Below are 11215 nucleotides of genomic sequence, written 5' to 3'. Positions count from 1 at the left end.
ACCTTGCAGCTGGAGGTTTGGATTCTCTCTTATCTACTTGACGTGTGTGACTTGCTATGCGGTGACTGTCACTCTGCGTCTCGGAAAAGTTAAGTCATGTCAGATTGCTCCCCAGCCTTGGCTGCAAACGAATTTACAATGAAAAAGGAAGGTTCATGAGGTTTTATCCAGGAAGTACATGTTACTGGAACTTATCTGCCATCTTGCACAATTATCCTGTCAGAGATGGTGTTATTTCCTATGCTCACACTTTTCCAGAATGACAGTTAAAAGACGCAGCCCACCCAGCCCACCCAGCCCTGCTTCCAGTGGATACACTATTGAACAATTCACTCAATTCTCCTCCTGCTCCTCTTTCTTCTTCTCCTTCTCTCTCTCACCCTTCTTCCCCTTACCTCCACAGTGCTAGACTCATCTGTGCATGCTAAGCAAGCATTTTACCTCAGGGCTGTATCTCCAGCCTGAATTTTTGATTGTTTGTTTTCTTTTTTTCTGAAGCAATAAAAAAGGCAGTTGCTCAAAATGGTAAGTTATTTCAGAAACCTACTTGCTTCCTTCCTTGTATTCCCTTTCTCATCCTCTTCCTTCCCCTCCCCCTCCTTTTTTCTATCCTTAAGCTACACTCCCAGACCTGTTTCAGAAAACTTTTACATCTATCTATTCAAGTTGAATACCATATAGTGTGATTTTTTTTGTTTTTGTACTATCTTTATGTTGTCGTAAATGTTAGTATATCATTTTTTTAAATCTTCCAGTTTGTATCAAGGGCAAACAATATGTTTTCTATTAAAACAAAACTTGAGAAAATCTTTAGAGAGTATTAAAGTTAAGTGATCTTGTAAGTACTGCCAGGGGAAAAAGACATCTTTATTTATTACTTTTAAGATTTATTTGTTTTTTATTTATGTGCATATTTGTGTGCTAGTGTATGCCATGTGTGGGGAAATGTCCTTGGAGGACAGCTACAGTTACAGGCAGCTGTGACCCATGTGGGAGCTGGGAACCAAACGGGGTTTGTCTTGAAGGAGCTGCAAGCTCTCTTGAGCACTGAGCCATCTATCTCCCCAGCCCCCGGAAGAGCTACCTTGAATGGTCTCATGAGTAGAGTTAGCAGCCCCTGACCAGGAACAGGCCACCTGTCACTTAGCTTGCAGGAACCTAGAGAACACGAGGGAGGAACAAAGCTCATGCCAACCGATCGAGCATCCTCCTGCGTGGTCTGACCACTGTTCTCTTTCAGGTGGCTTCTCCGAGTCCTGCACTCTTTCCCCTCCTTTTGGTTCTGTTTGTCAGACAGATACCTTGAGAATTACTTACAGGGGAGTGCTATATAAAGCTCATGGTTTCAGAGGGTTTACCTCTTCATGGTGGGAGGGTTTGGGGGAGCAGAGCAGTGTGGCTCCCGGTGGCTATGAAACAGAGAATACAGAAAGGGGACAGGGCATGCTTTAGCCAGCACGGAAACACCTCCAGGGACCTGCTTTCCCCAGCTAGGCTACACGTCCACCTTCACACCTCCCAGTCATGTCACCAAATTATGAATCCATCAAGGGACTGCTGAATCCATTACATCAGCCTCTGTGTTCTAATCATCTCCGGGAGCACCCTCACAAATACCCCCATGGGAGTGCTGACCTAGTCTCTAGGCATTTCTCATTCTAATCAGGCCAACAATTAAGATCAGTCACCACATTGCCTCCGTTGCTGCAGCAGGGTTGCTTTTTGAGCTCTGGTACGTGTTCATTAATGTCCAACACAGACTCACATTTTTAAAAATGTATTTGCTTTGTTTTGGTTTTTTGAGACAGGTTTTCTCTGCAGAGCCCTGGCTATAGTAGAACTTGCTTTGTAGACCAAAGCTGACCTCAAACTCAGAGATCCATCTCTCTCTGCCTCCCAAGCGCTGGGATTAAAGGCGTGCACCACCACCACTGCCAGATGAGATGTACATTTAAAATTTTTGAAGCTTCTGATTACAGTGTATCTAATCATCAGATTTATTTTCTCTATGAATTCCCAGAGGAACTTTCTTTATGACTTCTACAGATCCAGCAAAAAGCCAGACAGCAACCCTGTGTTTGTTACTCATAGCTCCTGAATCCAGTTCTTTACCAGCCCTTTGGCTGGAGAATTGCTAGAACTCTCCTGAATTGGAACAGGCTCTGCCCCCACAGAATCTCTGTGTAGCTTTGGAGCCTGTCCTGGTCTATAGACCAGGCTGGCCTTGAACTCACAGAGATCCGCCTGCCTCTGCCTTCCAAGATTAAATCTCTGCTGAGATTAAGAGCATACACCACCACCACCCATCTTGTTTTCTTTTAAGATATGGTCTCAAGATGGGTGGTGGTGCACACTTGTAATCCCAACACTGGGGAGGCAGAGGTAGGTGTAACCCTATGAGTTCGAGGCCAACCTGGTCTACAAAGCAAGTTCCAGGACAGCTAGAGCTGTTAGACAGAAACACTGGGGGGGAGGGACATGGAGGGCAACAACAAGAAAGGATAGGGTCTAAATAGATGTCTGAAGCTGATCTAAACTCATAGATACAAATAATCCACCTGCCTCAGCCTCCTGAGACCACAAGTGTATGCTACCACATCTGGATAAGAACATACTAATCCACAGTACTTTCTTAACAATTTTTATCCACGAGGTACTGGTAGTATATTATACAAGTTACTTCATGTTATTCACATGGTAATGCTGAATTGCAGTTTCTAGCATCACAGATGGAGACACCAAAGCCTAAAAAGAGTGTTGAAGGCCATGGTCAGCATGAGGTGCAAATCCATGCAATCTACGTATAGTTGTTTCCCTAGCTGACAGGTAAGGGCTAGGTGAGTGGATGGATGGGGGTTAGGGGAAGACAGACAGGGGAAATGTAGCAAGACTTGCTTCAAGTATTCCTGCTGCTTAACACTCATCTGCCTGTCCAAAGGACCAGTCCCGCTCCCGTCAGCATTGACACAGGAAGTCCTTCTAAAGGCTGCCTGTCTTCTCTATGTTTTCCCAGATCCCAGATGCACTCCTGGCCAAGTGAAGCAGAGAACAGTTACTCTACCAAGCTCCTACCTTGTAAGTCACACGTCACAGCTCTGGCTCGTCTCCCTGGTTAGAGACTGAGTCATTAGGGACTAGTAGAAAAGCAGAACTCCCAGGTAAGTAAGCACCACTGTTGTGCTTCTCTGTCCCTTGCAGGATGGCTGTTCCATGGCTCTACCCGCTCCTGCTGCTCTCCCAATGCATGCTCTCCCAGGGTTAATTTGGAGGCCTGAGCTATGGCTTCATCCTCCCCCATCCCAGCCACTCAGTCCAAGAAGCCTCGAGGCAAGATAGCTGGTGAGTGGAGCCAGTCTCCTAGTTATGCTCTGGTTTCTAAGATGGTACTCCCCAGGCTGCTGGTGAGGGGAGAAGGCTGCCTTGTCCAAACACAGAGGAGAGATGCAGAAAGCCACAGCTGCTGCTGAGACCTCATGGGGAGGGAGGAATAAGGCGTGCACGCTGGGTTCTGCAAGCCTTTGTTTGCTTCAGATGTTTTCTAACCTGCTTGGCCTGAAAAGCATTGTGCCGAATGTTTAACATGGTGGATCTTGTCATCTGAATCCTTTCCCAGAACTGTTTAGAGAGAGGAAACAAGGAAAGAAATAATGAAACAATCCCCAGTACAGCTGAGTTCTACTATTATGAAGTACTTACAATTTACCTTCAAGAACTAAACAAACTCAGCGGTGGTGGTGCATGCCTTTAATCCCAGCACTCGGGAGGCAGAGGCAGGTGGATCTCTGTGAGTTCGAGACCAAGCCTGGTCTGCCAAGTGAGTTCCAGGACAGGCTCCGAAACAATACAGAGAAACCCTGTCTCGAAAAAAACAAAACAAAACAAAACAAAAAAAGAACTAAACAAACTCATTTTATAGATGAGGAAATGGAGATCGAGGCCAATTTGCATAAGGTTATAGAGCAAGGGGTATGTCAGGTCTTCAGTCAAGTCCAGGCCTGGCCGAAGGGTGGCTTCTAAGAAGCTCTGTGCTGCACTGGAGCTCTGACTAACAGCCCTCGTCCTCTGAGCCACAGAACAGAGTCCAGGCCCCAGGCCCTTTCTCTTAATTGGCTACTCATGTGTGTTACCCAGGCTGTGTTGGACTTGCCGTTGCAGTTGAGGTTGACCCTGATTCTGGTCCTCTGCTTCCCTGTCCCAGATTCTGGGATTACAGCATATATCACTGTACCCATCTTCCTGGCCCTTTCCATTCTTTCTGCGATCTAACTTCACCTCCTCTCAGGGCTGCGGCTAGGCCTTGGGCTTGACTAATCCTGATCTGTAGATGAAGTTCTTTGTCAACTCACACAGGCAGTTAACTACTCAGGCTTCAGAGCCTTCTGATTAAAGTGGGCTCTGAGTAGCAGATATCGAATGATCTACAACAGAACAAGGCCATCTGTATTTTGTTTTATGGTTAAATTATTAATTTATAGTTAAATAAATTGTTTTGTTCTAATTTAAAAATGTATTTCAGAGAGAGTCTCACTATGTAGCTCTTGCTGGCCTGGAATTCACTCTGTAGACCAGGCTGGCCTCAAACTTAAGAGATCCACCTGCCTCTGCCTCCCAGGTGCTAGGATTAAAAGCATGGGCCACCATGCATAACAAATTTTACTTTATTTTTAAGATCTCAAGCCTGGTGGTGGTGCCGCATGCCTTTAATCCCAGCATTTTGGAGGCAGAGGCAGGTGGATCAGGTGGATCTCAAGTGAGTTCAAGGCCAGCCTGGTCTACAAAACGACTTCCAGGACAGCCAGAGCTATTACACAGAGAAGCCCTGTCTCAAAAAAGAAAAAGAAGGGAAAAAAAAAAAACTTCACTGTTTTTTCCTGCTTGTCCTTGAACTGCTAACCTCTCACTGTTTCAGCCTCCTGGGTAGCTAGATTACAACAAACTCTATCTCACCATGGTGACCCCATTAAGGCCGCCTTTCTTAGTTGGGCTGATAAAACACAAGGACAGGATTCGAGTTCTCTCAGTATTGGGGAACCTTTAAAGATAGCAGGGAACTCTTAGGCAAGACCTGATGGGTGTGCCTAACAGCAGGGCAGTAACACAGAGGGTTTGGTGAAGCTGGCAAAGTCCCGCCCATTTTCCTTGGGGGAGGGGCTTCAGCTTGCAGGCAGAAAGTCTCATCTATGTGTTTCTCCCCTCAGACTGGTTCAGACAGGCTCTGTTGAAGAAGCCGAAGAAGATGGATGTCTCCGAGGAAAGCCACCCCAGTGAAGGTTTACAGACAGCCGCACAGGACGGTCTCCCACCCCAGAGCAGCAGCTCGCCCCCTAGCTGCAGCTCGCCCCCTAGCTACAACTCACACCCGAGCTGCAGTTCAGGAATGGCTCCTACCCTGCAACCAACACAGAAGGACACCAGCTGCAGTAGTGGTCGCTGGAGCAAAGACTATGACGTCTGCGTGTGCCACAGTGAGGAGGACCTAGAGGCTGCCCAGGAGCTGGTCTCCTACTTGGAGGGTAGCCAGGCCAGCCTACGCTGCTTCCTGCAGCTTCGGGATGCAACCCCGGGTGGCGCCATCGTTTCTGAGCTGTGCCAGGCACTGAGTAGTAGTCACTGCCGTGTGCTACTCATCACCTCAGGCTTCCTTCGGGACCCGTGGTGCAAGTACCAGATGCTGCAGGCCCTGACGGAGGCCCCGGGGGCAGAGGGTTGCACTATACCCCTGCTGTCTGGCCTGACCAGAGCCGCCTATCCGCCGGAGCTCCGATTCATGTACTATGTGGATGGCAGAGGCCGGGATGGTGGCTTTTACCAAGTCAAGGAGGCTGTCATGCGCTGTAAGACACAGGAGGGCCTGGAGGGGGTGAGGAGTCAGCCCGAGTCTATATAAGGACTTTAGGAGATGGTCCCTGTAGTTCCAGTGATTGGAAGAGCCTCTGGAGAAGACTGGATTTCTACTCTGGCACCTTCACCCGTTAGCATTTGAGTTACTTGGGCATGCTACTTAGCCCCTCTGAACCATGGCTCTTTCGTTGTTCATTAGGACTCCATTTCTGTAGAATGAGCACATGTCCAGTATTCATGACAGACAGGGCCTGGCACAATTGATATTAACTAGCAAATAGTATGAGTGGTCGTAATAGGTTTCTCTCTGAAATTGGATTAGAGGTGTGTTCCAGGAGCTGGGTGGATATCAGGAGTGACATCAGTTTAGCACTGTAAAATTGTGTGTGTGTGTGTCTCTGTGGGGGGGGGGAGAGCAGCCTGAAGTGTAGTGGGAGGGACACACTGTAGGGGGTAGAAAAAACCTGCTGACAACAGAAGAGGAGGACATGATGGGGAGAAACATTGGGTTTGGGAAGAGTGACGAGCCTTGTGATTCTCTTTGGTTTTTTTCAGATCTGGAAACATTAAGCTGACACAAGTTTTCCTGACAAAAGCTGGAAATATCGCACACCAGGTGCTGGATCCCATTAGATAGGGCTTTGGGAGCCAGAGCCAGTGCACTCTGTACATCACACAGGATCAGATTGCCACCAGCTTCCCTTACTGTGGGCTCCACAGGAAGGCCGGGCAGAAGATGGGGACCCCCCACAAGAAGACCAGGAGGAAGATGGGGACTCCCCAAGAAGAACAGGAGGAAGCCAGGGACTCCCCCAGGAAGGCAACGAGGAAGTCAGAATTTGGAGTTGTCAAGAGACTGTGGTATGAGGAGGGTCAGCAGCGTCTTGACTGCTGCTTAACTGGACAGGAAACTGACACCCCGCTGTCTGTCCCAGAATCAGGCACTGGGGTAAGCAGGTGCCACTCCTCATGAGGGGAGAGCCTGACTGATGAATGAAGTTAGTGCTCCTCCCAGATGCCTAGGGAAGCGGAAGAGGCAGCAGGTCTCAGGTCCTTCACATCCACACTACTGTAGTTCTGTCCCAGAGGCGTCAACTCACTTTATAAGGCTGGGTGAAAGGCACCTCCAGCCCCATGCTGACTCTCACTTACTGAACAAATGTCATTTGAAATGCAGACCTAGCCAGGTTGGTGGTACATGCCTTTAGGAGGCGGATGCAGGCAGATCTCTCTGAGTTTGGGGACAGCTGAAGCTGTTACACAGAGAAACTCTATCTCAGAAAAAAAAAAAAGCAAACCTAGGGTCTGGAGAGATGGCTCAGTGGTTAAGAACTCTTGTTACCTTTGCAGAGGATCCAGGTTCAATTCCCAGTATTCACATGGTAGCTCTGACCAGGGTCTCCTTGGGCATGGGGCACACATATGGAACACATGCATTCATGTAAGCAAGACAATCATACAATAAAGAAATCTTTCTTTAAAATTAGAAATGCAAATCTAGGGCTCTAGGTGGAGTTGGTGGTAGAACGTTTGCTTAGCATGTATGAGGGTTCGGGTTCGACTTCCGGCACCATCAAAATGAAAAGGAAACAAACCCAGAAGCCATTCTGAATAATAAGTAGGGAGAAGGAAAGGTGGGGGGGGCAGCTTCTTCACCTGGACCAAAACCCAGTGACCTTGGACACGTAGGCCCTCCTCTGATGTCTGCCCATGCTTCATAGCACCTGCCTTTATATCGAACTGAGAGGAACCAATGCTCTCAGTCTAGCACCAATGTGCATTCCCAGGGAGAGGTAAGGTGTCACCTATATTCTCAATAAGGACAGAAACATGGTCCGTTGTCATGGTCTCCCCTGGTATGTACCTTGAGCCTCTTTTTGCCATGTCCCTTTACTGGAAACAAATTATTTTTGAATTATGACTTTTTTGGTTATATACAAAATGTTCTAAAGGATACTATATCATACTCATGCACCTACCACCTAAATATAAAAAAATACAATAAGAAAGCCTTATTCCCAACATGCTTGTTCCCTTTGTGTTCTGAATTCCAGGCCCCTCATGTTTCTTAAGAAAACAACAACTTGAGCTTTTCTGCATGAAGTTTCTATAGATAAATGCACCCCAGCAAAATGTTATTTATATTTTATGACTTTATCTCTTATGTTTGACATGTTTGTGAGATATGTCCATGTTGATGTGTCTGTCACTCATGAGTTTCCTTTTGTTCTAGGTTAGTGGGTCTCAGCCTGTGGGTTGAACAATCTTTTCATATCGTATATCAGATATTCTGTATGTCAGGTACATTATGATTCATAACAGTAGAAAAATTACAGTTATGAAGTAGCAATGAAAATAATGGCTGGGGGTTGCCATAACATGAGGAACTGTATTAAAGGGTCGCAGTGTTAGGAAGGTTGAGAACCACTGCTCTAAGATCGTTTTAACACAAATTTCAGGTACTTTCCCCCTAACCATATAGTTATATACCTCTAAATCATGAGGGTTTTTTTGTTTTTGTTTTTGTTTTTTGAGACAGGGTTTCTCTGTATTGTTTTGGAGGCTGTCCTGGAACTTGCTCTGTAGACCAGGCTGGCCTCAAACTCACAGAGATCTGCCTGCCGCTGCCTCCTCAGTGCTGGAATTAAAGGCTTGTGCCACCAACACCAGACCATGAGGGTTTCTTTTTTAAACACAAGAATGTTACATTTTAATCTTAATATAAAATACTGTCTATGAAGATGTAGTCTGTGTTTTTGTGTGTCTTATAAAATTCTCCATGTGTTATTCCTACCTTCTAAACTGAATCTTGAAAAGAAGAAAGTTGGTTATATTTTCTTTCAAAGTATTTCTATTCATATTTAGATCTTGATTCCACTTGGGGTTGTTTTGCTTTCTATTGTTTTCTTCTTGGTTTTTTTGAAACAGGGTCTGTAGCCCAGACTGACCACAAACTTGAGATCCTTCTAGTTCAGCTTCCCAAATGTTGGCATTTCAGGTATTATAAGCTACCATGCCTGGCTTGCTCTTGGTTTTCAAGTCAGAAATCCAATTCTTTTCTCTCGGTTTCTATCAGTTACTCAGTGATCTTTCCTATCACCGCTGATAACTGTTTTCTGTTTGTTTGAGATAGGATCTCACTATGTATTCCAGGCTTGCCAAGAATTCACTATGTAAACCAGGCTGGTCTCAAATTCATAGTGATCTGTCTGCCTGTCTCCATAGTGCAGCGCTGGGTTTAAAGGCGTGTGCCATCAGACCCAGCTACTGCTGCTGCCTACTGTCATGTATGTGTCTGTTGCTGTTTCTCTAGTCTCTTTCAAGTATACACTGTTAGTGCTACAGTGTCTTTTAAAAAGCCGTACTACTGGGCTGGAGAGATGGCTCGGTGGTTAAAAGCACTGGCTGCTCTTCCAGAGGACCCACGTTCAATTCCCACTATCCACATGGCCACTCACAACTGTCTGCAATTTCATTTGCAGGGGACCCAACATCCATGGCAAAATACCAATACACATAAAAATAAATAAACTAAAAAGGTCCTAATACCCTGTGGACCAATTCTTCCCACTCTTCTTGCTCGTCTAAATCACTCTATCTTTATCTTTGTTTTGTTTTGTTTTGTTTTTTTTTGGTTTTTTGGTTTTGGTTTTTCAAGACAGGGTTTCTCTGTGGCTTTGGAGGCTGTCCTGGAACTAGCTCTTATAGACCAGGCTGGCCTCGAACTCACAGAGATCCGCCTGCCTCTGCCTCCCAAGTGCTGGGATTAAAGGCGTGCGCCACCACCGCCCGGCTAATTTTATGTTTTTATATATCCTAAAGATTCTACAGGCTGTTTGGCAAAAACTGGGACAATCTTGGCTGCGATTTCTCCATTACTAAAAGCATTAAAAAGTAGATTGAACTACATTAGTTGAGTAACTTGATTTTGAAGTCAGGTGACAGGGAAATCATGTCAGTCATGTGGGAAAGGTTGAATGGGTGCCTGTGGAGTCATCTGTTTCTCTTCTTAGGGCAGGTTCAAGTGCTGCAACGGTCTGTCCTGGCCCTACTAGAGTTGATTTGTATTTGACTGGTAGTAAGGTGCTTCTGTCTCCTAAGCAGAAGACTAGAGAACTAACTATTCTGGGAAATCAAAACTGCACAAGAGAAAATCTATACAGACTTTGATGCTGGTAACTCCAAAATCACCTAAGGTGAGGTTTGAAATGAACTAGCTCTGCTGGTGCAACGGTGGCATAAAGTTTGTGGGAGTAAACAACCAACATCTGACTGGATTTAACCCCATTCCATGAGGATAGTTCAGAGACTTTTTGGACTCAAACATTTGGTGGTCCTCCCACCTCAACTTCCAAATGCTAGAATTAAAGGTGTGAGCCACCATACCCAGTTTAATCTGTTATTTCATACAGATATATTCCCAATTATGAACATGAGATTATATTGCTGTGATAAAACACCATGACAAAAAGCAACTTACAAAAGGAAGGGTTTATTTGGGCTTATGGTTCCAGAAGGTCCATCACAGCAAGCAGAAGACAGGGAGTAGGATGCTGAAGACTCACACCTTGAACCACAGGCAGCTGGCAGAGAGAGCAACTGGAAGCAGGCTTCAGCCTTAAGCTCTCAAAGCCTGCCCCTGGTGACATACTTCCTCCAGGAGGTCACACTTCCTAATCCTTCCCCAAAAGTTCCACCAACCAGGAATCAAGTATTCAAATACCAGAAACTATATTCATTCATATATGTAATTATATATATCATTTTAACCACTGAGGGCTAATTGTTTGAGATAGGCTCTCACTACCTTGCCCTTAACTGTCCTCAGATTCATGGTGTAGATCAGGATAGCCTCAGACTTGTGGCTGATCTTCATGTCTCTGCCTCCAGGGTGCTGGGGTTACAAGTGTACATCATCATACACAGCTTTGAAAAATGTAAGAATTCTTATCAAATTTCTAGCTGTAGTACCTACCTAAGAAGAAGACATGTTGATCTATAACAAGATACCTGAGCCAAGGTCTTTTGTAAGGTAGTTTATCTAGCTTGGTTTTGGAAACTGAAGTCTTGGATAAGGTGGCCACATCTGTGCTACCTCTCTGATGATAGTAGCCTCTTGACATGGGACATCATAATGACAAGAGTATTCAGGTATAAGATCTCATGGAAAGGCAGAAATCGAGAGATTTGGGAGGTCAGGCACAGTGTTTTTATAATAAGCTTTTCTCATAAAAACTGACTGCAAGAAAGAATCTGTAGGAGGGTGTATTAGAGCTCTTCCCGAGCATGCACTGACCCCTGTGTTCTAACCCCAGGCCCACAAAGGAAAAAATACATTAAGTCCCTCCGAGAACAGCACTACGATGACCTAACA

At 45.6% G+C, this 11215-nt stretch overlaps 1 protein-coding gene across 4 annotated transcripts in view; it reads left to right on the top strand.

The window, feature by feature from the left end:
- Nucleotides 1-8581, top strand: part of LOC101839883 (TIR domain containing adaptor protein) — a 15917-nt gene extending 7336 nt beyond the window's left edge. For 2 of the 4 annotated variants that reach the window (XM_013125069.3, XM_013125068.3), the window contains 4 exons: nucleotides 3014-3075; nucleotides 3199-3339; nucleotides 5199-5860; nucleotides 6397-8581. In XM_013125069.3, the coding sequence (XP_012980523.1) occupies nucleotides 3279-3339; nucleotides 5199-5860; nucleotides 6397-6411 (738 nt within the window). In that variant the 5' untranslated portion in view covers nucleotides 3014-3075; nucleotides 3199-3278 and the 3' untranslated portion in view covers nucleotides 6412-8581. Of the gene's footprint in view, nucleotides 1-3013; nucleotides 3159-3198; nucleotides 3340-5198; nucleotides 5861-6396 lie in introns of those variants that run through there. The other 2 variants (XM_005085836.4, XM_040730067.1) reach the window with 2 other exon arrangements.
- The last annotated feature ends 2634 nt before the right edge of the window (nucleotides 8582-11215 follow it).

This window comes from Mesocricetus auratus, unplaced genomic scaffold, assembly GCF_017639785.1.
Source record: "Mesocricetus auratus isolate SY011 unplaced genomic scaffold, BCM_Maur_2.0 Super-Scaffold_100022, whole genome shotgun sequence".
Lineage (NCBI taxonomy): Eukaryota > Metazoa > Chordata > Mammalia > Rodentia > Cricetidae > Mesocricetus > Mesocricetus auratus.
Note: the sequence above shows the minus strand (reverse complement) of the source record. Positions and strands in the feature narration are given on the sequence as shown.